Source organism: Glycine soja, chromosome 14, assembly GCF_004193775.1.
Source record: "Glycine soja cultivar W05 chromosome 14, ASM419377v2, whole genome shotgun sequence".
In the NCBI taxonomy this organism is placed as follows: domain Eukaryota; kingdom Viridiplantae; phylum Streptophyta; class Magnoliopsida; order Fabales; family Fabaceae; genus Glycine; species Glycine soja.
Window position 1 is genome coordinate 3,094,535 of NC_041015.1, and position 26,369 is coordinate 3,120,903.

The 26,369-nt window shown below is 31.6% G+C and overlaps 3 protein-coding genes and 1 long non-coding RNA gene across 5 annotated transcripts; 2 read left to right on the forward strand and 2 right to left on the reverse strand.

Annotated features, from left to right (window-relative positions):
• Window positions 1–228: 228 nt before the first annotated feature.
• LOC114384640 (oligoribonuclease-like) lies at window positions 229–6,606 on the reverse strand. 2 transcript variants are annotated; one of them, XM_028344349.1, is made up of 8 exons: window positions 6,472–6,606; window positions 5,599–5,733; window positions 4,959–5,035; window positions 3,850–3,931; window positions 3,531–3,586; window positions 2,466–2,558; window positions 1,858–1,948; window positions 229–677 (listed from the first exon to the last, which is right to left on the reverse strand). In XM_028344349.1, the coding sequence occupies exons 1-8, from the start codon at window positions 6,542–6,544 to the stop codon at window positions 556–558; spliced, it is 729 nt and encodes a 242-aa protein (XP_028200150.1). In that variant the 5' UTR covers window positions 6,545–6,606; the 3' UTR covers window positions 229–555. The 2 variants fall into 2 exon arrangements, with proteins under 2 accessions (XP_028200150.1, XP_028200151.1); XM_028344350.1 differs by lacking the exon at window positions 2,466–2,558 and having other exon boundaries at window positions 233–677.
• A 1,005-nt stretch (window positions 6,607–7,611) lies between these two features.
• On the forward strand, window positions 7,612–8,839 carry LOC114384643. Its single transcript, XR_003660746.1, has 3 exons — window positions 7,612–7,697; window positions 7,877–8,217; window positions 8,491–8,839. It is a non-coding gene; the product is annotated as an uncharacterized LOC114384643 (long non-coding RNA).
• A 2,919-nt stretch (window positions 8,840–11,758) lies between these two features.
• LOC114384642 (calmodulin) lies at window positions 11,759–13,855 on the forward strand. Its single transcript, XM_028344351.1, has 2 exons — window positions 11,759–11,979; window positions 13,133–13,855. The coding sequence occupies exons 1-2, from the start codon at window positions 11,904–11,906 to the stop codon at window positions 13,504–13,506; spliced, it is 450 nt and encodes a 149-aa protein (XP_028200152.1). The 5' UTR covers window positions 11,759–11,903; the 3' UTR covers window positions 13,507–13,855.
• Window positions 13,856–18,578: 4,723 nt separating this feature from the next.
• On the reverse strand, window positions 18,579–23,131 carry LOC114385025 (SNF1-related protein kinase regulatory subunit beta-1-like). Its single transcript, XM_028344955.1, has 4 exons — window positions 22,679–23,131; window positions 20,389–20,567; window positions 20,111–20,273; window positions 18,579–19,079 (listed from the first exon to the last, which is right to left on the reverse strand). Exons 1-4 carry the CDS (start codon window positions 22,871–22,873, stop codon window positions 18,762–18,764), a joined length of 855 nt encoding a protein of 284 aa, XP_028200756.1. The 5' UTR covers window positions 22,874–23,131; the 3' UTR covers window positions 18,579–18,761.
• Between the last annotated feature and the right edge of the window lie 3,238 nt (window positions 23,132–26,369).

Consider the following 26,369-nt stretch of genomic DNA (forward strand, 5'->3'; position numbering starts at 1 on the left):
ATTGCAAATGCTCCTTGCTTCTTGGTAAAGTGTATGTTTGGATGGATATTGATAAATTAATTTTGAAGTGATGTAATTTATATTTAGATGTTTTATTATAAAATCAAGTTAAAAATAAAATTCAATATAAATTTTTTGATATTAACACAAAAATTACTCAAAATTATTTCAACTTAAAATTATGAACCCAGAATCAACTTTAAATCTTCTTTAATGTAAAATCAAACATGTGAAAATTCATCAAAAATTAATTTTGAAGTAAGAATTAATTGTTCAACATAAAATCAAACACAACATTAGTAGGTAACATTTCTTTGGGCATTGTAATCAACAATTACCTTTACTTTTTCTTTCTTTAATGGACAATGGAGTTGAAGCTCAATTTAACTTGCACATGATGGTTTTCAGTACAAATTTAAATATGATTTTGCAGTAACTACACTTTATACAAAATCACGAGCCATTTACCCAGCGCAAACCCTCCATAACAATGAGATTTTACACTTGACCTGAAAACCTGCCCATCAACATTCGCACGCTGATTTCTCTGCATCCCTATGACTTTCTGGACTTGGGCTTAAAAATATTTGCCTTGTAGTATCTAAGTTCTTCAATGCTTTCTCTAATGTCATCCAAAGCTCTGTGTCTGTTTAATTTTGAAGGTGCTCTCTTCTGATCTGCACAAATGATAAGCCTTTATAGTTTACAAGCAGGCACATCTGAAGTTCTTTCTCAGATTGATTAATTAATAATTAGTCAACAGCTCCCTTGGAAAACAGGAAATAACATAATGATTATAATTTTAAAAAATCAGGTGTAAACAAGGACCAAAATCCCATAAGTACTTATATGCATTGTTTCTTGTCTCTTCCAATTGTGTAAATGGTTACCGTGTATTATTACAATTGGGGGCAAAGAATATTTGTAAGTATAGTCATTAATTATGATCAAGTCAAACCCAAAAGCAAAAGGGTAGCTGGTGAGATTCCAAGCTTCAAAGTTAAAAAACATCAAAAGAACTAACAAAAAATATATCAACAAGCATCTCCTTTAGTTACCTTGCCAAGTTTCTAAGCATCTTTACCTATTAGATATCTAAAGTCATAGGCACCTAAAAACCAAAGGATTTTACCTCTAAATAACAGCAGCATAGAATGTATATTTGTTCATAAGTTGAATTGTTTTTGAGGAGACGGGTAGCATGTCCATTATCTTGTGTAAGTTTTAAAACATCACTTTTTTGGTAACTTTCCAATTTTCACCTTCTCAAATGTATTTTGCCCTTGGGATGTTGAGGGAAGGTCAGAAATACAAAAGACGGGGGTAGTCATGTTAAAACCTCTGATCCACGTGTTAAAGTTGCCCTACTAATATGGCTTGCAGAAAATGTAGGGAAACAAAACTAGGAAGTCAATCAGAATTTTGACACAAAAGGACAGCTGACAGAAGGAATTCTTCATATTTTAGTTTTAAAAAGGCCATATTAATTCATAAATCATAACCACTGGAAATTGAAAACTTTCTGATAGAAATGAGATGTTTTATCATATTACTTACCAGTTCAACCAAATGGAGCTAACCTATATTGCATGAATAGTACCAAAAAAACTAGAAGAATCATCTTTACATAACAGATCCAGTAAAAAAATGCAGTGATAGGCACTGGAACTGACCAACAATCTCAAGCATGAAACAATTCCTTCTTTTTATGGGGGTGAAGATGGTTATGGGGCAGAGATTAAGGCCTTAAGGATCAAGAAGCGATTGATAGTTCATAACAAATATTAAACTTCAGTATGATTTAACGCACTAACACCAAAGAAAATTTAATTATATACTAATTGTATAATTTCTCACCTTTGGGATACCAGCGAATGCAGAGAGCTTTAACACTACTAACATCAACAAGTACATGAGAGAAGAGACTTGCCAATTTTGGCATGTATTTCTGCAAAAATTGACCTAGTTAAGACAGATACCAGAACATTTCAAAGAGGAACAATAGGAAATATAGCGGTACCAAAAAAAAAAAACAGTATATGCTATCAACAAGGCTTGATCAGGATATGCAGAATGGAAGGGGAAATGGTCTAAAAAAATAGAGATTCTATATTCAGATGACATAGATTTTCATCAGTGTCTCAAGTCTCAACCTGATCTTTTACCAGATGTCCAACTTCATAATTGCTAAGATGTGTTGACCAACATAATTACCATCACTTGGCAAGCATGAAATATAAACGATACCCAATATTGTTGTATTGAAATCTGATGTTATTTAAAAAAAAAAATTGATTATGCGATGTGTGACCAATAATTTTCAGCAGAAATTAACAAAAGAATCCAAGACTTAAGGAATACATCTGGCTCCATAAAGACAAACAACATTATGATAATTAGAATTTGGAAATTAATGATGTTTCAGCAAAGCCACTTTCTACAAGTTACTATGGCAGAACCAATACCTTCAGAAATTGAAAATCAACATATATTGAATTTCCTGCCAAGTGAGGTGTGTGCGAACCAACATTAACATATCTCTTAACAAATTCAATAACCTGCAATTTTGCAAGACATTACAGATTTTCATTATAAAAGAGAATAAATGAATAAAACAAAGAAAGGGAAAGAGACACGGTCATTGCATTCCAGTAAAGACCAAAAGTAGTACTTCAATAGTTCAATTCATCACAGATCAAGTGGCAATATACAGGAAAAAGGATATCAGTTTAAGGACACTTCCAACACAACAAACAAATATGACATGGGTGTCACCAAGCACTACTCCCATATGACTAGAACTGATATCATTGGCTTGATGCAGGACTAGGATGCCAAATGCCAACTGGTTTTGTCTACTACCAACTTATTGGTTTTTGGTGTGTTAGGATCCAATTGCAAGGTATGGGACTTGAGTCCTGCATTGGAAGTATGGAATTCATAAGGCCTTAGGTTCTCCAACTACAATAACTAGTTTGGGGTGTGGTTCTAAAAGACTAAACACGTCACTACATGGATACCACAACATAAGAAACTATTTGTGCTACATTAAACACCAGCCTAGAAGAAGGGCAACAGCAGTGATCTGCTGATAACTGTATAGCCTTATAACTACTTAAATATATCATACAAGTTACACAATGACCAGATCACTCTTTAAGTAAAATTTAAAATGCATTTATTTCAACTGTTCATGCCAGTAACATGAATCTTTAGAGAAAAGAGAATATGTTTTCTGGTCGGGAAATTTTTTTTCTCAGCTGCCAAAAACTTTCCTGACATACAATGCGCCACACATACTTTTTATGAAATTTGTGATGGATAATGAGGAATTCAATTTCCTTCCGTACACTAAGATTCTGAAATCCCTAATAGACAAGTTTAACTATTTGATATGTCTATAAAAAGGATAACATTTTTTTCAAGTTCATTGAATATATAGAAAATACAGTACCCATTTAACATGATAGTTGATAGAAAGTAAGCTCCTATGAAAAGAGAGCTTGCCACATGGTATATTTACTACAAACCTGCTCTTCAGCTTCTCCTTCACTTATTGTACTTTTTAGCACCTTTTTTGTCAACCCTAAATTCATTGAAAAATTGTTAGTCAATGCCATTTAAAATCCAATTCAACAGGAAATAAAAGTGAACTAAATAATGTTAAGGAAAAACAACCAATCAGCAACTCATGAATAATATAGTCTCAAATTTCCTCATATTCTATAATGTATTAAATTAGTTGATCTATTTTGAAGGATATCTTACACTCCCCATGGCCATCTCTCCAATAAAATATTTTTTTCTCAATAAAAATTAAAGTATCAAAATACAACATTTACCACTTACCACTAGCTGCATGATGACTTTGACACCATTCTCCCATCCTGTCAAGGCACTCCTTGGTTTGATGGATGACCAAATCAGGACCCTAAAAATAGCAGATACTTTCTTTCATACACACTCTTACGTGATCGTACATACTAGATTACCAATTTACTTTTAACCAGAGTGCTAGATACACACTCTCATATAGATTACAATTTATTGAAAACTGCAAAACTAGGGGAGAGATTCATTAAATAAGGTGAAGGACCCATCAAATTTTGTGATTTTGAATCAAATTCAACCTATGAGAAAGAGTGTATTCCTAGCATTTCTCTTACTTGTAATAGATACACAAGATTTGACCAAATGTGATCAACAATTCATCCTTTGTCAAGAAAGAGTAAGAGAAAGAAAAACGAAAAATATTTTTTTGGGGGGGAGATAGTGTCAAGGAATTCTGTTTACATAAAATAGATCTAATAATATTTTCCCTCCTTTTTTCAGTAAAAAGGTTGGGGGATATGATCATAAGTTAAAATTTGATCAAATTCGTACTTAATTCAAATTTGTATTAAAAACACATTACATAGCAAAATAAAAATGAAAAGTCAACAAGGCACCCAATGAATGTTGATGTTTACACTAAACAAAAGAAAACAAAGGAGAGCAAAGGTGCACATCCAAAAACAATAAAAGCAAAGGGAAGCTAACCATTATTTAATGCTCTAAACTCTATTAATACACATTTGGTTTAACTTATTTTGAAGAAATCATCTTTCATTTTTCACCAACTCCTTGGAAGAGGATTTGGATAGAGAAAATGAATTATTTCCGTTGAAAAGAGTTATACCAAACATGTGCTTAGTATGATATGCAGATAGGAAAAAACTCTAAATAATTTCCCTCTTACAAGCATCAAAATGTCGAGTAAGGTGGGTTCTAGTCTATGGAATAAGCAAGTTTTTTCCCATATAAAAACAGAGAGGGGAAAAAGAAAAGTAAGAAAGAGGAATGTTATTAGCTAGAGACGGGAGAATGTAGAATCCCATTTAAAATATAGTGAAGCATGGAAACGACAATGTAACGAAAACAAAAAATGAGCATGGAAATTGTAACATTGAATTAAATACCTCCACTGTTTTGGTTAAATTTCCATCTGTAATTATACAAGCAATCTCCAATATTCTGTCCACTTCAATATTTAAGCCTGCGCACACACGGAAGGTTCAACATTCATCATCATCAGGCGCTAAACAATTCAAATGTTATCCAAGAACAGACAGTAACACAGTTTGCGACTAAAGAATATATAGCCTACTTGGTGAGCACCACAACATAGTAAATACAACAAAACAATAGATAATCAAATGTAAGATTCTAATTATGTCAACAAGGAGAAAATTGCATAACACAGAAGTTGTGCAATTAAAGAGTCAGGATTAGAAATGCATTCTACCGGATAAAATTTACAAAATGGAGAAATGATAACTAGCAGTGAAATTTTATAAGCAAAATCAGGAGGGTGCATGCATAAAGTTTATCCAAATTGCTAGGAAGAAGGCTCACTTGAGTTACTATAATTCTACCTTAGATGTAGAGCCATGTTAACACAAGTATTTATACAATATCAAAAAATGTAAGAGCTTTGTTGCTGAAAGATTTAGAGGTTTGAGAACAATACAAGCCAAACACAGAAAAACATAATGAAAAATATTTATCTAAATAGAAACAAGCAAAACACACTCCAAACAAAACATTCTACAAGCTTACCAGTCATTTCCAAGTCAATCCACACAAGAGGTAACTTGTATTCACACGAAGGAGTCACTGGATTTTCTTGATTTTGTTTCTCGCTTTTTACTGGTACAATGTCAACGTCGGCATTAACCCTCTTGTCACTAATATCTGCACCATGAAAGAATCTTTTAGCTACTAGTTCACTTCATAGTAATCAACATAATGTTCCCCGTAGCAAACATCCATCCAGGAAATTTATGTAACTAGTTAGTACAAATAAATATGGAGAACAACAAGTTGACTACAGAAGATATCAGCATGAGGTCATTCATAAGCTTATATTTTGTTAATTCGGGTACAAGCTTATTTTTTGAGTTTCTCAAACACAAGAATCAAAACACAAAAGAAGAAAATTTGAACAAAAAAAAAAAATAGAAGTAGTAATTCAGTGGCTGCACGAAGATTAGATTACAGCAGACAAAAATAACCATAATAGTAGAAAGAAAGAAAGAATGGGAGGGATAGAAAAATAGATAAAGGATGTCTTTTTATTTTTTATGCTTAAAATTTGCAGTGTGTTTCCGTGTTGTTGCAGCAGCAGCACTCATATTCAACAAGGTGAATACACTATAAGTTAGAATTGAACCATCGTTATTTTCGTTTATATTTAAAAATTTGATGTTTTGTCACTCTGTGATACACTCTAGCATTGGAGCAGTGCACTGAACGACCAACTTGCAAGATATTAAACACACTTCAACGCAAAATTCAATAAAAAAAATGAAGAAAAAAATTATAAATTCCTCAGCAACAAAAATGAACAGGTGTGAAACCCTAACCCAAAGTTCATCAACTACGCATGGAAAGGTGGAAATTGAATGGAAGAGAGAAGAGAGAAAAGGGTACCGGCAGTGGTGGGAACATGGCTATCGTCGGCGTCGAGTTCTAACACTGAAAATGAATTTGCTAGTTTCTCCATTTCTCTCTCTCTCTCTTTCTTTCTTTCTCTTCAAACTCTTTCAACTTTGGCGCTGTTGGAAAGAAGAAAATTCATGGGTCGGGTTGTGGACTTTTCGGGTTTGGATATAACCCACCAAAATTGCACCCTGGCCAAACATTTTCTATTGGTAAATTATTTTATTGTTCCCCTATTTTTTTTTTAAATTCCAAGTTAAAAGATAAAGTATATTTACAGTGGAAATTAAATTTTTTACCATTAAGATTTTCGTGATTTTAATGCAAAATAAAATATTATATTTTAGTAAATGAAACATATTTGAATAGATGTATTAAAACTTATTTTTATTTCAATTTAAAAAAAACTTATTTATTATAGATAGTGGTAATTTTTATTATAAAAAAAATTAGTTGAAAATGAGAGTCTGTGTGAGAAGAAGAGAGATAGTGAAATAAAGTCACTTGAGAGAAGAGTATATTTGTGTAAGAGTGTCTTGTAACTATTGAGTGAGATACTCAGTTGTAGATTGTTACACAATTTAGGGTGTCTTATAATTAATTTTTGTGATAGTGAAATACTTTTAACGATTTTGTGGACGTAGGCAATAACAGTCTAATCACACTAAATTCTTATGTTCATTATTATTTTTCCTACGGAGTATTATTTGTTATGTTCTCACTATTATTTGTGAGATATGTAATTTTGTTTGAGGAAGTGTTGATTACTCAACATTTTTTTTATTTAATTTGATCTTCTAATTTTTAAAATCTATTCTATTTGATTTTATTGTCTAAATTAATATGTGTGATCATGTCATCTAGAGTTAATTTTACGGTTTAAATATGTATTTTATGACTATTTAAAATCATTAATAAGTTGTTTTAAATAGTTACAAAGTGTGGATTTTTAACATGGTTAATCCAATTTAAATTATATGATGAAATTGAATCGATTTAAAAAATTAGAGTAATAAATTATTTAAATTTTCAAAATATTTACTTATTATAAATATAGTAATAATAATATAACAAAAAAATACTTATGAAATGAGAACATTGCAATGAAGAGACCAATAAAAGGCCAAATATCCACATCGGGTATATACATTTTCCCTCTCTTCACTCTCTCAGTCTCAACGAACTTTCAATTTCTGAGAAGCATGCGCCAAATCAGTGTAAGGGTTCTGTTCCTTCACTTCACCGTTTTCCTCACAATTTTCCATTACTGAGTTTTCCACTTCACACTGTAATCAATTTGCTGCTGTTTCTTTCCATCATCCTTAATTTTTGTTTTTGCATTTCTTCTTTCTTATTATTATTTTATCCTCACTCTTTCCTTTTTCTGTTTCACCAGTGCTTCAATGGAAAAGATTGATGACTCTCTCAACAAAGACAAAGATAGAGATCATCGCATAGGACAAGGATGCACCACCTTGGTTAAGAAAAAATTAAAAAAACTGCATTTTCTATCTCCATTATTTACACTTCTGTTCTTTTTTTCATGCATTGTAAATTTTGCTGCCATTTTTTTAATCATTTTTGTGTTTCATTTGTTCCTCTTTTTTTTTTTAATTTATCCATACTCTTGTTTTTTCTTTTGTTTTGTTTCTGTTTCACCAGTGACTCAATGGAAAAGACTGACCCCTCTCTCAATAAAGACGAAGGGATTGCACAGGATGCAGATGCACCACTGAGGTGAATTTGAATGTTTTTACTTGTGTGTGTGATAGCTTATAAAAAAGGTTTTGTCTATGAAAATTGATAGAACATCAATTGATAAAAGTAATAAAAATAAAATATAATGTTTGAACACTGAAATCACACACAAATGCGGCAATATACTTTCTATTTTTATTGTATTTGTATCCATTACTCATATTCCTCACTCATGTTCCGTACAACATTGCTATATCATTTTTATTTTATCCTTACTCATGTTCCTTCACAATTTTTTGCATGAAATTATAGGGAAATGGAACAAGAGCTGGCCTTCCATCTAGATCCATGGTCTCCAACTATTAATGGATACTTGGAGGCTGTGGTGATTAACAAGAAACGGAAGAAAAATGAAGAAGACATAGTGAATTCGACAAAACAGCATAAAAAAAATTAGCTGTAGATATAGTATGTTAATACTGTTTTTCTTTTCAATAACCATACAAGTGAAGGGTAGCTAGAAGGCAATATCGTTTACTATTTCTAGAGCATGGTCATATCATATATGCTCTTTTTGGATTTATGTTCTTAAACTTTTGTGTTCCAATTATTGGTCTTCCTGAAATTGAAAAAATATAAAACGTGGACAGTTTACTTGTGCAATTAATGTGTATGTTTATTGTACATAGTACTAAAACAGTTTGGTACGTACACATTTTTTTATTATTTTAAAACTGTTTAATTTGTTCAATTAATGTATATATTTGATTTTTTTAATTTTACTATTAAATATTTTAAATCTGGTGTTGTGTTACAATGTAAAGACGTACAACTGCTTCGTTATTAACTTCAATTTAAGAATTTGAATTTGATCAAGGTTCTTGTGACTTAAAATTACGAGCCAAATCAGCCATTGCTCCAAGTGTTTGCAACTTGATTGTTAGCTTATATAATAACTAGCTACCTGGCATGAGAGATAAATATACTAGTAAGAGAGGTCATTCCAATTTCCACTTATGCTTGAAACATCTGTATGATTTTAAACCAGTACATCAATATTTTTCGGCTGAATACCGAATTAGTCACAATTTCTTTTCCTTGATTAATCGGATGATGAACACACACACAAAAAAAAAACAGCATATCATTTGATGCAATTGTTGAATAGGGGGAGCCAATATATGAGAAGCTACTACATGGGAAAAAAGGTCTATACTCTATACCAAGTTTGAATTCCATGTAAAAGGGTGCTTCCAATTAAGTGGTTGGGGTCAATGCACCAGAAAAATCATGCATGATTGGATAAGATAAGGTTGAGGTTGCTGTCAAACAATTGGAGGACCAATATACTTGATAGACCATCACACACTTTCTGTTCTTATTGCACTTTGTAATCTTGGAGTCAATCCCCAAGCACTTGCTTGCTGCTGTTGTCAAGGAACTAAGAAAAGAGAGGCCCTCATGCATAAGAATTGATTAGTTTTCTTATTTCATTTTTATGTACATTTAACAATTACATTACCATTGTACATCACGTGATGCTAGCAAAGCATTATAAGGATGTGGAAATAATAGACAATCAGAAATCTAATTCAGCAAAGCCTCAGCTAAATCTAGTTGTAGTGATTTGCTGTCACTGATTATAAGTGTTGCTTGAGCTGAATCATATGGCATCAAATTCTTGTGCTGCATTTCTTCACCAAAATTGACAGTGTTAAGTGCTACACTATGCCTTTTCAATTTTCTCCCAATCATCTCCTACATTTTCTTCTCATGCTTAACAAGACTAAAAAACATCAATGAGATAAATTAGAGGGAAAATAGTCCTAATAAAGAAACAATTTCAATAATGCAGAAGAGACAACTATTCTCACCTTCCAGCAAAGACAATAATACTTTGCTGCTGCTTCTAATTCTGCTGATGCTGAAGGTCCAATTGTGCTACCTAAATGCCAACAACTACTTCATCTCACCATGCACCTATTTTTAATCCTAATATAGGAAACGAAAAACAGGAAATGTAAATCAACTCTTACATGAACCGAAGAATCCTACTATAAAATAAAATGTCAGATAATGCCCTGCATACTTGTCGCATCTGTAGTTCATCAATTATAGAAATAAGTCTCATGAAACATCAGTTGCAAAGATAGGCACCCCTATAGCACAGATTACGCACATCCTATAACAAATGCATTAAAAGTTGTTTCTAATATTTAATATACGGCCACTTTTTTCAACATAGAAGTTACTGTAGCACTATGATAAGTATCAAAGTGCTTATTAGGGATTACTATAACATAAAAGTTACCCTGTATTTGTTGCACGCTTAAAGAGATGACACTATACTAGAAAATAATTGAGAGCGAGCACAAATCTCATATTGTTACAAAAGTTCTAAAGTCAATACCTGGAGTAAAACATTTACGATGATAATAACAATAATATTGTTTATATAAACGTTTTACTTTTATAAAAAAAAATGTTTATTTTAATGCATCTTTTAATGATAAAATTCTTCATATACCCTGTAATATAAAGTGAAGAATTCAATGTGTTTAATACATTGATTTTCTACATTATAATAATATAAAACAATACAACCATTCGTTTTATTTGCCATCCCTATAAAATTATTGAGAATATTTGTGAATTTATTTTATAAAACTTTGTTATTGTGTACCCATTCAAAATAATAAAAGTATTGGTTTTTAAAAGAATTTAATTATAATACATTATTAGTGTAACTTTTTTATATTATCAACTTATAAATTACCCTAAATATAATTTTTTAAATAATTACAACAAAAGTCAACCATTTTTCAGCTATGTAACCGTTTATGATTGAATGTTATGTTTTAAATAATTGAACCAGGTTTTATTTCAATTTCTTTTTAAAAACATATTAAACACTTTTAAAAAATTACATATTAATATTTTTCATACTTTTTTTTCCATCTTCACAACATCTGTCCTAAATCTACTTCAATAAAGAATCAATCAGGTCATGTTAGATCAATGAATAAAATTATCACTATAAATACACTATCCTTTTTTCCTCCCATTAAATCACGGGTATTCAGGAGTCACTTTTTGAACAAAGTATTTAGGTCACATAAATAGAAGAATAGAGGAAAACATTCTATTTACTTTTTTATATAATTTATCTTTTATTAAAATTAAAATATATTAATTCCTCAAAAAATTAAAGTGTATTACCATGTTGACCTATTGTTTCATTTTAGATTTTATTTTTTATGCATTATTAACATAAAAAATTTACGCAATTCACCAATAAAATATTTCAATAGATATTATTTAAAAAAATAATTATTATAAAAATTAACAAATTATCTTAAATAATAATTTATGATTAACTAACCATATAAAAGTGTATAAACTATTATTTAGTTTTTATTTTATGTCCTTTCAAAAACATCAAACAAAGAATCAAAAGCACATATTATTAGAGAGTTAAGTACCATTGTAATTTTGTGTAGACCGTACTAGTGTTGTTGTTTCTATTGTTAGAGAATAATACATTAATTTGGCGTTATGACAACTAGGTTATGTTTGAATTAAGGAATTAAGTAAACCATAAAAAGAAAAGAGAAGTCCTCGTTGGTGTTTGTAAGAGCATATAAATAACATAGTCCTCCTCCTTTGTTTTTCCACATCACATCACATTGCAGAGAGAGAGAGATCCATCGATCAATTAATTTCCAATGGCCGATCAGCTCACCGACGAACAGATCTCTGAGTTCAAGGAAGCCTTTAGCCTCTTCGACAAGGACGGCGATGGTCTCTTTTCTCGGATCCCTTTTCTCTCTCTGGCCCTCTTATCATTAGATCTCATTCCAATCTCGTTTTTCTTTCTTACCCTTTTGATTATTTTGTTGAAATTTTTAATCTTTTCCTCATTGGGTGTCTTCTCCTTTCATTTTTTGCTCCTTGATGTTTGTGGGTGTGTGTATGAATGAATTGGATTTGCATTCTCGCTGAAATATCCAACCTTTTTCCCGTTTTGCCCTTCGCTAATGTTGCATGTGATGTGATAATTTTTCCTGTTCTAGGATTGTGGGGTTGGTTGGGGTGAATGTTTTCAACTGTGAATCCGGATTTGATTTGTGGGTGTTTGATTTCTCGATCAGAAATTCGGAATTGTTTGTGGATGTGACATGTGGTGCTACATGTTTGGATTTGTAAATAACTTAATAGGATGGAAAAATATAAACTTCCACCCCCCCCCCCCCCCCAATTTGAGGTGGATTTAGGTAGGAATAGTGATAATGATGTGACGGGAAAGAAAGAGATAGGAAGAAAATGGATTGGAAATATGAGAATGTATGTTTATATAATTACTCATGTAGGATTGGCCCCCTTTACGTTTATTGACTGCATTTTTGTTAATTTTGAAGATATATCTGAGAATGAAATAAGAATTGCATGGTATGTGAATCTCTTATCCGAATAAGAAAGTGGGATTTATGATTGATTATTGTTGAGCTGTGCGTGGTTTATAATGAATGTAAAGGATTTTTTACCCCCATAGTACTGGATTTGTGAGTCTTGTATCGTCATGATACATTTATAGATTTATGAAATTGTAGGCAAAAGATCAAATTAACCTGGAATATTATGGATACCACTCCCCATGTGCACATTCCTGTCATTAGTGTTGATGTGTTTGAAGCTCTTGAACGAAACTTGGGAATATGATTTGAGCAGAAAACCAAAATTTTAGATCTAAGTGTTCGTCTTATAACGTGTTTGGTTGCATGTTGTTGATGTGTTTTTCCAACCTGAAGCTAACTAAATTGACATAATATTTTGCTTTGTGATGAGTTTCCAAACATGCACTTGATTGATTCTTAAATTGGATCATGCATTTCCTTGTGAGGCTGAATTTCTTGTTTGTGTTTAACCTTTTTTCTTTTGTTTCCAAATGATACAGGTTGTATTACCACCAAGGAACTTGGGACTGTGATGCGGTCGCTTGGGCAGAACCCAACTGAGGCTGAGCTGCAGGACATGATAAATGAGGTTGATGCTGATGGGAATGGTACCATTGATTTCCCAGAATTCCTCAATCTCATGGCGCGCAAGATGAAAGACACTGATTCAGAGGAAGAGCTGAAGGAGGCTTTCCGTGTGTTTGACAAGGATCAGAATGGTTTCATCTCTGCAGCAGAGCTCCGCCACGTAATGACCAATCTCGGTGAGAAGCTGACCGATGAGGAAGTCGACGAGATGATTCGTGAGGCTGATGTTGATGGTGATGGGCAGATCAACTACGAGGAGTTTGTCAAAGTCATGATGGCCAAGTGAGGACCAATCAACCATAACAAAAACATTTGAAAGCACATGAACAGAAAAGGGACAGGGCAGATAAGTTTTGATGAAAATTCTATTTTCATTAGGACAATCTTCATTTGGGGTCATTAGTTTTTGTTGGTCGGATTTGTGTTTGCTTTTATTTATTGGTATTGCTCATTAGTATTTTCTACTTGTTTGCTCTGTCCCTTGTTTTAGTAGCTTGGATTAGCTGTGTCTCACCATGCATTTGTACTTCACTTTTCATGTTTTTTGGGTTACTACTATGAAACTGGAACAATTGGTTGCAATTAGTGCTTTTACATATGGGTGACTTATACTGTTAAAACCGTCTTTTATGCTATTCTATGATTGTTTCTGTGATCATTTTGCATTTCTCGACTTCAATCCAATAATGATTTAGTTAATAACAACATTGCAACGGTCTAGATCAAGAGTGCTGTGTTCAATTTGTCAACGCCTTTAGCAAAATAATAAGTGATTTTACTAATAATTAAAGAAATATGCACAGCCTTGCCAACTTGTTTATGATCTCGTTTTCGATAACAATGTACTTAAAATGCAAACATCAAACTAATGCACGTCGCATGAACGTGCCTTTGGAACCCAAATAAAAAGACGTAGGATCAAGAAAATCGAAGCTAACCCCAAACTTGTTTACTTAGCAATTATGTTAATGGAACATTATATTATTTATTGTTACATTAAATGGTTCTACGTGGGACATTGATGCCGCACAATCCAACCTGAGCACGAAAGATTTTCCCTTACTGATGGCACGAGATTAATTTCTTTCAGAATGAGGCATTGTGCTAGCAGCAGAAAATCCAAATCCAAATCTAAATCCAAATCCAAATTCACTGTGAAAGCACAAGCAAAGTCAAAATCACTGCGCCAATTCGTAACATGTGGGTGCTTTTGAAGATGCACAATGCCAGAACCACCATCGTGGAGGCACCAACTTCTTCCTCCTTTTCTTTGGTATATGTCTTATCGAAGATGCGATGTGATAAAAAGAAATCAATTAAAAAAAATATGTATTTGGGTGATGAATGAGGCATTACTCTTTTCACTTTTGCCTTGACAATTTGGTTGTCAAAAGCCATCCATTTTTTTATATTACTTAAATCAATGATTTAAATGTTTGGAGGATTCCTCCACACATGTTTTGGATAATATTTTTTTTGGGTTAAATATATTTTTGTCCAATGAAAATACATCGGATTAACTTGAATTTAATTCTTTAAAGAAAAAAAATACATTTAATCTCCAGCATTTTAGAAATATCAAATTTTAGTCTTTTTCTTAATTATGTTTGCTTCTACAGTTAGATGTGACCACGTGGTCGTTCTAGTCAGTGGTTTGAAGTAATTTGACATGCCATGTAACTAATTAGAAAAATTAAAAACAAAATTAAGTTAACCAATTAAAAACATAATTACAAAAAGTAAAAAGAAAAAAGAAAAAAAGTAATAGATGATTGGAGAAGATAATGTTCCTTTGACGGATGTCGTCACTATTCTGAGTTGATGTAATTGGTTAAGATCAAGATCCTCATTGAATCCCTCATCACACTGTCTCCTACCTCTTAACATAGTTAAGAAAAGGACTAAAATCTAATATTTCTAAAATTTTGGAATAAAATGCAAAGGAAATTAAAGGAAAAAAACAAATTTGTTAAATTTTGAAGAAAAAAACATATTTAACCCTATTTTTTTATTTTAGCTTTTTTTTATAGAAATAAAGTGTTTGAAAAATAATTAGTGCGTTTAGGGCATCAGCTAAAATTTGATAAAAAGTTTTTTCATTGAAAAAATAAGTTGTTTTCGTTATCTAAAAATTTGTTAAAAAAATACATTGAAAAAATAAGTTGCTTTCATATATCTAAAAATTTGAAATTTGTGATTATTTCTCAACAACCGTTTTTCTCCTAAAAACATTATTCTTTAGTTATTCCTAAATTTCCCAACAACTTTTTTCCAATAACATTCTACTTTTTTTTCTAATTTATTATGTGAAAGCTGATTTTTGTCAACAAACTTATACAAATAAAAATCAATTCTAATTATAATCAATTATACATGTAATTGATTATTGAAATAACTTTTGCATCTGTACCAAACACCCTCATGAGAGGACCTTTGAATAATTTATCCCACGGAAATGACTTTGTTAACATCTGTTTTCGGGATTATGATCTTCAACAGTTTTTAGAGAAACTGGATGAATCTTACGAATCCAATGATTTTATTTTATTATGCAATAAATTAATATTTAAAATTAAATTTTATTAACTTTAATAATGACTTGATTTGCAACTGTAGGTGCAGTTTATTTTGAAACTCTTGAAGTCTAAATGATCCAGATCCTTGTTTCATGTTTCAGATGTCCAATTTGTCGTGATTTGTTAACTTGGATAAGTGATAGCATCCTTATAAAGAAAAGGAATCTTCGAGTACATGGTATTGTACATTTGTACTACTGTATTGGCACAGTTGTCATGTTATAAATAGTAACATGCTGTACCTTATGGTACGGCCTAACCTGCTTACCATATTGTGGCATCTTCATTTTTGCACCTTTGGGATTTTGCATGTGGCTCACGATGGTTAGTGTTTGGTTCCCTTCATCTTAATTTTAATTTAAATCTTTCATCTTTTTTTACTTTTACATTCATTTTATTCCTTTAAACCAAATATATCCTTAGCATTAGCATGGTAAAACTTTTTTCACAACCAAACATGGAGAGGAAACAAGCATGTTTGTTGGCTTTGTTTGGTGTCTGTAAAATATCATGCCGACTCAGGTGTCTTTAGGCATGCATGCAATAGCTACATACTTCAAATATCTCGAATAGAACAAAGCTGCAATCATGGATTTTTAAAAAAGAAAAGCAAGTAGGCAGAGCAAAGTGTGCAAACTAAAGGAACCAATTAAGTTAAAAGGAGATAAATCACCAAGAAAAAGAAAAAGAAATGATAAAAATGCAAGGGAAGAGGGAGAAAAGAATAAGGTGGATAGAAGAATCTCAATGATTTTGTTGCACGTAAGGGAGGAACCATATCAATATATCTTGGGGTGCACTGCAGATTATTCAAATAATATAAATTTAACAACATATATACATTAAATTAAAGGACAAGAATATTTTGGATCCATATTTCTCATAATTAGAAGAAAAATAATAATTCATTCAACAAAAATGTACCAACTTTTTTTCAGTCTAGGAGGTGTTTGTTGATCCCTTAACTTTGTTTTTATATATATAATCATCCTAATTAGAATTTTTAACTCTCTAATAGAACCCAAAATATCCTTGCAAACTTATGCAGATCCCTCATACAACACATAACACACAATTTTGTACCTGATATAAATTTATTATATATAATGTCACTCTAGAGATAGAAGATATCACATTTATTCATGCCTTCTCCTTTAAACGAAAATGAAAATTGATGTCTTCTTGTGATTATTAAACTTATACTCACTATTTTTACTCTTGGCCTGTAATGATTAGGAGTGTGTTTGATAGGAAGAAAAAAATAGGTGAAAAATATAATAGATAAAAAAAAGATGAGAGAAATAGAATGAATATAGAGGTATTTGATTTAAAAGAAATAAAAAATAAGAAAAAGAGTAAAAAAGAATCAATTTAATAAAAAAAATGCACTATCAAACTCTTGCAATCAATTGTGCTGGAAAGGAAAATCGCTTTTTTTTTTCCACTGCGTGAAAATCGATTGAAGTTCATGGGTCCAATGCATAATCAATTACTATTTTAGAATATCCAAAACCAGTTATGTATGAAAGTAGATTTTAGCAACTCGAGAGAAATGAAAATCAATTTTATTTTTGAAAAATGACTTTTTATCATATACGCTAATGATAATCGACTAACAACAAAAAATAATCGATCATTTTCTGCAAGAAATGAGTACTATATTGATCATTTCGGCATAATTTTGTGGAAAAATAAATGTAAATCCCGCACCTTTTTATTTCTCTCCCTCGATTTCTAAGAAAAGATGACAATCTACTCTCTATTTCTTCACTTTTTCTCCTCTCTTTCCTTCTTTTCTATGCAACCAAAAAAAGTGTATAAGAATAATGTTTTCCGTAACAAACTATTATTTTATTTTTTTTAAGAGTACACACTATTATTTTATTAGTTAAAATCTATTACTACAAAATTATAAGTGAGTCTCTTTTAAATAAAAAGTGAGATAGAAAATTTTTTAATTTTTAATAAACTTTAACCAATAACACAATGGGGTAGAAAGTGTCACTACTCTTTTAACATTTATTTAAGTAAAAAGTGAGACACAATTTTATAATTTCAAGTTTATTATTTGCTAACCCAACACAAATAATGAAAAGGAAAAACAGGGATCAAAAGTAATTGTGCATGGATTAATAAAATTAAGTGTAGAAACTAATGTTTTTGCAATATAAGAACCGAACGACTAATTTTTCTTAATGAAAAAATTTACCCCAGACAATATTAAAATCTTGACATTTTACTCATCTATATTTTTATCCCGTACCAGTAGAGATGAAAAAAAGATGTGCTTGATTATTTTAAAAAAACATCAAAACTCATTTTTAAAGAATAAACGTCAGAAAAGAAGATAACAAAAAAAACACACAAGAAAACAAGATTTGAAAATGATACAAGTTTTTGGCTTTAAAAACAAAAAAAAAAAAGTTTTGAAAATACACTAGAATAAATCTATTTTCATCAAATAATCTCAAAGAATAGAAAACAGCTTTGAAAAACATAAAATAAGCAAGCCAAATTTGTTTCTAAAATTCAATTTTTTCCTTCTCTTTCTCACTTTTTCTTCCACCGAGAGAAAATATATTAATATCCATTTTATTTCTCTCTCTATTTACTTTCTCTATATTTCCTGTCTTTCCATCCAAAGGTACCATTATTTTAAGCTAATAACTTGATATTATAAACAATAATTTGATATTTTGATCCAAAAAACACAATTATAATCAGCACCCCCTTACCACCCTATTGATACTTCAATAATTCAAGAAGGAAAAGAAACAAAAAGTAATTGAAAAGCAAAAAGGTTTAATTTATCAATTTGAACAGAAGCCTCAAGCATATATAGACATAAGCCCTTCATATACCACCTGTCAAGGAGTATTATTTAAATTTTCATCTTTACAGACTGAGGCTACCAAAAAGAAAAAAGAAAAAAAAAGGTTTATATAATTGACAAGCGTCACATATTTCACCTCTTGAGTGGTTTGTAAAGGACAACTGTCACATATTTGGACTGGAACCTGTGAGTGAGTCCCAGGGCAACAACAGACTTTAAGGCCAAATTTTTCTCTATGAAGACATGATTTAGCACAACATGTTGGGGCTTTGAAGAGGAACCTATGTCAGATTTCTCCATACCTAGGACAGTAAGATGCAGCTGCGAAGGAACGGCCATCGGCTCTTTTGCAAAATCTTCCTCAGCTGGAAATGCTTGACCATAGCTGGATTCGGGGGAGGGTGGTGCTTCAAACTCGGACACACCATCAGGGTTTTCTGGCACATAATCCTGCAGAAAACCATAACATTTAAATCATTAAATGGAAGACAAATCAGCTGAATTTTTCTTTTTGTATTGATAGTCAAGTAAAGCAAAATTGTGAAACAATTTGCTAGGTTTTATTACTCGAATTTCATTCAACAGTCCCACTAATGCCCAGCCCTAAAAGCACAAAAACCTATGAAAATTGGCTTTCCATGAACCAATAGTAGAGTGCAGAAACCAGTGTTTCCCGTCTATGTTCATCCGTTATCTCCACAGATGGCATGCAGAGTGCAGACATGACAAAACAACATAGGATGCATCACTCTTTCCTTGCCCCACCCACCTGGCTACCTGTCCTTAGGGGTGTGCAAAAACCGGTTCGGTAAAAAAATCGAACCGAACTGGTTCTGAATCAATTAAATCGGTTTTATATTCAAATAGTCGAATTGGTTTAGAAAATCGGCTCAAAACTGGACTGGTTTTTATAAACGGTTTTGAACCAAACTGGTTTTGAACCAATTTTAAACAGGTTCTAAGAACCACACTGATTTCAAACTGGGTTTTTCAAAAAAAAGGAATCAATTTCAAACTGGGTTTTTCTAATAAAAGGAATTTGATTCCAGCGAAAACCAGTTCGGTTAACTGGACCAATTTTGTATAAAGAATTCAGTTAACCAAACTGATTTTGTAAAACCGTGCATTTATTTTTTGTTCAAACCAGTTCAGATAAAAACCAGTCCAGTTTTAGTTCGGTTGCAATCCGGTTCAGTCCGAACCGTTGTTTTTTTTTTTTTTGCACACCCCTACCTGTCCTCGCCCTCCTCGCCACAAATACAACATAAAATAAAGACCTAGAAAAGGGGGAGGGGGAAAGATCTTCGGCATCTGTTGTATGTCAAGTTCATCTTAAAACCCAACTGAAGCATTCACCTTGACACAGAAGAAAAAGACTTCAATGCAGACACACAATTTGAGAACAAATTTCATGATGAAAAAATGTTCACAAAACGATGTTGTTTTCATAAAGAGAAAGAAACAAATAGATCAATGCATACATTAACATCAAGAAGATTGCAGACATGTCCCATCTCATCAGCTACATTGGGAAGCTCTGGAGTAAATCTCTCTTCACCATCAACAATGAACCTGTAATGATATATACCTGGTGGAAGGACTATAAGGATTGAGTGATCCTTGCCAGATCGCTGTAATGCCTTCCTGCAAGTAATAAAATTCCCTGGTACTAATCTCATTGTAGATCATTTGCAGTTATGATAACTTTTCATGTCAAATACAATTCAGTACTACTGTTACCAAAAAAGGAGTCGCTCACCTAGATGTCCAGTTATCCCAAGATCCCTCCACAGCCACATTGTTACCACCATAGTTCCATGTAATCATGACAGGGATCCCTTGCTCAGGAAGTTGATTAACAATACCATGAGACTCATTCTGCCACATTTGATTGAGAAAAGGAGGGCCATTACCTCTTTGTAATGGAGCTAGAGGAACCTGAAAAACACAAGGAAATTCTACATTTATTTTGAAGTAATGCCAAATTGCCACTGGTGAGATTTACATGTTTCCTAACCCAGAAAAAAAAAATCCTAACTAGAGAGAAATTGAAATTTCAGTAAGCCACACACACACATAAAGAAAGAAAGCTTCATATGTATTGCAGATCATAAAAGATGTTTCAGAATGTATTTACCATTTCCATGGGAGACAGCTAAGTCAATAAGAACATTGTGCACAAGTTATAACCAAAAAACTACACTTTTCAGATAGACAAATTTTAATTCACAAAACTATACATTTCTGCCAAGTGTCAACCTCTTCGATTCATTAGCAAAAATCACTCAAGGTAAAGAAAATTTACAATAGAAAGTATAAGTATAATCACACAACTTAAGTTGATCCATCAACAAGTATATCATGATTTTTCACACAATGCATTCTCAGATCAAACTCTATTAAATATTAATATAAAAAAAATTATCTAGCAACCATGTTATTTAATGGCACATAATAATATTCTCTCTTCCAAATTTATATTCAAAGACAGGCAAATTTAAGGTTTTGTTACTTGTTTTCACAAAAAGGAAAAAAAAAACCAAAGTGGAGGGAGGTTGTTTTGATTATTAATGCACATGTATGTCACTAGCCCTTCGTTTACAACCTTGAGAACAGCTCTAACATATTTATTAGCCTAGTCACCAATCCCAGATAGAGGAGCGGAGCGGCATACCACAAAACCACTATAACAAGATTGACTACTATGTTTATTAGTAACAATAACTATGAGTTACTAAAACAGGAATGTCCTCTAATTTTCTTGATTTATAGGAAAATATAATCAAAGTTTCATTGGAGTTGTTAGTAAGGGTAAATAGCTATGGTGCAAAGGTGCCACCAAATAGCTATGGACAGTAATTCATACAAAATAAACTTAAGCATGTTTTGTCTTTTAAGTTTAGCTGAACATGGAAATATATCAACTCTACACAAGAGACAGAGAGGTGCCTATAGAATAAAACTTCTTCTCCGGGTTCTCCACAAATCAACGACAAAAAAAAGGACATTCAGAATATTAATAGGCATAAAAGAGACATTGGGCAAATATTTACCAAATTCATGGGATTGATATAACATTGGGTAGGAGGGAATAGACGCACAGAAAAATATTGAATGTATATTGTATGCCATGCTTATAGTCTTGTGTAGTACTTTTGAAAGTACACCCTCAACAGCTATTAGAACATAACCACAAACTATCTTGTCTGTAAAATTCCTTTAAGTTACATAATGATGCACTAATAACAATATTCAAAATTATTGCATCACTATTAGCAGGCAGTATCATCTATCCGTATTGCAATATTTCACGTGTTGTTTCTCAAAAAGGAGGGGTAACTCTCCTAAACAGACAGATATAAGTACACGACAATAAAAGTTTCAAAAAGAACAAGCAGGTGTAGCAGTAATCTCCGAGATCCACACCATTCTGCCTTCCATGCCTTCCCCAAACAAGTTTTCAAAATTCAAACCATATGCACTCGATCAAAACCAGCCACATTCCTGTTGGTCACTGTCATGCTTATTGCGTGTTTGGAAGCATATTTCTGCGTCAGTAAAGAAGCTGTGAATTGTAGCTTCCACGTTATTCTACAATTTGACGTAAATTTTTACATCCACGACAGGTATCCAAACACAATGTTATTCAATCTGAAACACGTTCGTGACGATCCATGCAGGAAAGAACAAATCCATCAACAACATAATTACCAGATCCGTTCAACAACACATTTCGTTTCAACTTCGACGGCGATAAAAAATAAACTGGGTAAATAATCCACGGTTTCAACAAAAAAAGTAACCCTACCTACACTGCCTCCTAATCTCTCGCTCTCTGTCTCTCATGCACCAGACAATAGTTAGCACGAAACTCACCAACCGAACACAGAAAGCAAAATCAATGAATAACCTAGTTGACCGAACAAAACCAAAATTCCACCCTAGCAAGTAAAATTAAATTCAGCAGCAACGAACAAGCGTGAAGACGAAATAAAATGCAGAAAAATCGAAGAGGAAGCAAGAGACAAAGAGGATGTTGTGGAGAAAACCTGAGGACCGAAGAGGATCGGCGATCTGGAGCGGCGAGGGCTCTGCGGCGGGCTATTGGCCATTGAATCGGAGGAGAAGGCGCGAACCGGGGGGCGGGAGTCCGGCGCGTGAGTTCCACGTGCGGCGGGATCGGCGACGGAGGGATCGGCGGGGCCGGGAATGGATCCATCTTCTCTGCCGTTAGCGTTTCCCATGCGAAAGGCTACTTACGGAAGCAATCGACGGTGCGCGGTGGCAACGTCGTCGTGTTATGAGAGAGAGAGAGAGAGAGAGAGCAATGCAATGCAATGCACGCTCGCGAGGGATGAGAGAAACGACGGAAGGAGAAATGAGATAGAGAGTAAGAGTAGGGAAGGAGAAGGGTTTCGTTGTTGTTTGTTCTTATCAACTTCTCCTGTCTGAGTCTGATCTGACGCTATGTTCTTCTGTTTGGACTTTGGAGAGCGAGAAATTAAAACTCTAAATTTCAGAAGAAAAAAAATGAGAGGAAAAGATGAGCCTTTTAATTTATTTATCTTTTCCACTCTCGCCTCGTCGCGTGTTTTTCCACGCTCTCTCTGCAACGGAAGTACGGATATCTCGCTTACCCTGTTTCTTACCTGCTTCGAATTCAATTTTGATTTGATTTCTTTTTATTTTGTAATTAAATTATTTTAATCAAATTTCATAATAATGGTTACTACTATTTATATAAACCTCGGGTATGTATCCAAAAGTCAAAATCCATACCGTAAATAATTTTAATCACCTGTAACAAAATTCGCAAGTTTGAATAATAAGATACTACGAAAATAATAATGTAAATTGTTGAAGTGGGCTTACAGTTTAGAAATTTATTCATGAGAATGTGATGCTTATTATAAGTTTTTAAAAACATTAAATATTTTAATGTTAAAAAATGATAAACCATATTTTATTTTATTTTACTCATAATGAGATGTAGAAAAGTAAAGAATTGTAATATTTTTTATAAAAACATGACAAATTTATTTTTAATTCAAGTACAACTTTTATTTCTACTATTATTTTTTATTTTGATTTTTTTAACTTTAAAAACTATTCTTAAATATACTATAATGTATTTTTGAACTTATTCAAAAATAGCATTTCTAATTATAGTATTTTTGACGATATCATTCCAGAAAATGCAGTGATTTATCTAAAGGAGACGTTTAATGAAAGAAAAAAATTTCCACTGGAAATAATAAGCCCTAAAAATTATTATTTCTAGCAATAACTAAAATCTATTTTTTTTATAAAAAATTATTGAAAATATTTATAAGTTTCTTGAAAAAAAAATATAATATTAACCGAAAACTTCAATTATTTGTCACTTTAAATGATTCAATAATGTGATATTATTATTGTAGTAACAAAAATAAAGTCGGTATTTCACCTCTCTCATGAAAACAATTTTGTAAGAAACAAGTTAAAAAACATTTATGGAAATATTATTCTTTTTGTGAATGTTACTTAAAAAAACAAATATTAAAAACAAGCATTTCTAACTTTAAATTTTCAAGAAAATAAATATTTCTCTTGTACCTTACGATCAAAATAAATCTTACCACAGAATTTTACTGTGGCTAAGCAGAAATGTGTCATATTTGAGTGAGGTTTTTTTTAAGAAAAAAAAACTTAAAACTCGAGCCATTCTTGATATAAGTTCGATCTTCACGCATGGTTGTTAACTAATAACATTATCAATTGTTAGAAGCACAAGTGGGGTTTCTTTTAATGAATTTTTTAATTGCAGTTTCTGTTTTATCATCAATTTTTAAAATGGTTAGTCGACAAAATGTTAGATTTGTATGAAAAAATAGCTTACGATGTGAATTTTAAATGGCAGAACGAAGATGTGTACCAATAAAGATGTACACACAATATCTCTCTCTCATGTGAAGGAATATTATTTCCTCTGGTCTTAGACATGCTTTGATTGGTGTGAAATAAAAAATTAAAAAATTGCGTTTATAGAACCCGTCTTTCCAATTGCGTTTAAATATTCATACTTGATCATATATTTGTGTGGGTGGTAATTTTAATCCTCCTTCTTATATTGTTGGGTATTTATATATTCAAACTTACACTCATAATTTATAATTTATTTATGCATAAGGTTAATGATAATAAACTAACATAAAATTAATTAAAATAATTACTACAATAGTAAAAATTTATTTTTAAATAATTCAAACATAACATTAAAAATATACATATATAATATTCAAAACAGACAAATATAACATTAGTTTCTCAAAATTTAAGTTATAAATAAACAAAATAAAAAAGAGAATCATTCAACCTAAGAATACAATGTATTCTGATTGTTTTAAAAAAATTCTAATTAAAAGTTTAATATTTTTCACTTTCTGAATGATATTATTAAAGATTAAAGACTTAGAATATTAACTATCAAAAAATGTAATTGTTTTCACAAAAAATTATAATATATATATATATATATATATATATATATATATATATATATATATATATATGTTTGTGATAAGTGCAGGATACTTATATCCGCGTAAATTTATAAATATATAGTTATTTTATACCCAGTTCCGATATTATAGTTAATTAGCCATTTTACTTGTCGATATTTTTGTGAGTATCTTTAGAATTAGGTATACTTTGTGATTCTTAATTATCACAAATAGATCTCCCAAAAACTTAATCACATCCACATTTTTTTTATTTACACAACTCAACTTCCCATTGACACACTTGATAAAAAAAATTCCATAATGAAAAACAAAAGTGGCACAAAAGATAGATAGTTTGAATCTAACTATCCATTTTTTTTATGATAAAAAACGCTTATACTCTGAAAAAAGTTATAATGGTTTGTAACATATTTTTCTCTTCCCCTAATACATACGAAGAGAAGTAAAAAGGTTTAATGGTTTGGTTTGTACCATATTTTTCTTTCATATTCATACCCACAATTTATTCTTTAATTTCTTGTCTTTTTTAAAACTGAGAAAATCTAACGGAATTGATTAAACATAATATATAAATTATTGATGTCCGCGTTGGATTTTCACAAATAAAATAAAAAAAATCCTAACTGGGAAGACTCCAAAGGTGAAGAGCGTGCAGATTCATTCAATGAACAAGTGAGAGGTGATTCCAAATGGATCACCATCACATTGGACAATTTTAGTTTCGCAATGAAAGAGACCCTTATGCTAAAATTGACTCCTTACCAAATTGTTTTATTAAATACACATATGCCTGTGAAAAAAGTTTCCACATTCATTTTAATCACAAGCACCAGATTCAGTGCTATGAAGACAGATTTCTAAGACCCTTTAACCTATTTTGTCTGCGTTTCAAAGGATCGATTGGAACACCAAGGTGTGCATGATTAAGAACACGCGCAACACTAAAAGAGAACGAGTCCATTGCTTTATATTCTCAATTTATTCTTTTTGATTTTGACATCGACTCATCCTTTACATTAAAGAAAAACATTTACCCTTTTTACAAGCATTTTTACCTTCCCTTTCTCTCTCTCTCTTTTTCTTTCGTGCCCGATAAAAAGTAAGAAATTATTATATTTTAAAAATCAAAAAATAAATAAAGTTATATTTTTTTCCCTAACCCTTAAGTTTAACAGAAGAAAAAATATTTGATTAATCTAAATACAACTAAAAAATAAGTAAATTTTTTTAAAAAATT

Coding starts and splice junctions, on each gene's coding strand:
- LOC114384640 (XM_028344349.1), bottom strand. CDS start 6,544: ATGGAGAAACTAGCAAATTCATTTTCAGTGTTAGAACTCGACGCCGAC. Junction 5,734..6,471: donor CCATGTTCCCACCACTGCCG/GTACCCTTTTCT, acceptor TTCATGGTGCAG/ATATTAGTGACAAGAGGGTT. Junction 3,587..3,849: donor AAGTCATCATGCAGCTAGTG/GTAAGTGGTAAA, acceptor CAATGAATTTAG/GGTTGACAAAAAAGGTGCTA.
- LOC114384642 (XM_028344351.1), top strand. CDS start 11,904: ATGGCCGATCAGCTCACCGACGAACAGATCTCTGAGTTCAAGGAAGCC. Junction 11,980..13,132: donor CTTCGACAAGGACGGCGATG/GTCTCTTTTCTC, acceptor CAAATGATACAG/GTTGTATTACCACCAAGGAA.
- LOC114385025 (XM_028344955.1), bottom strand. CDS start 22,873: ATGGGAAACGCTAACGGCAGAGAAGATGGATCCATTCCCGGCCCCGCC. Junction 20,568..22,678: donor CGATCCTCTTCGGTCCTCAG/GTTTTCTCCACA, acceptor TGTGTTTTTCAG/GTTCCTCTAGCTCCATTACA. Junction 19,080..20,110: donor GCAATCTTCTTGATGTTAAT/GTATGCATTGAT, acceptor GGTTTTCTGCAG/GATTATGTGCCAGAAAACCC.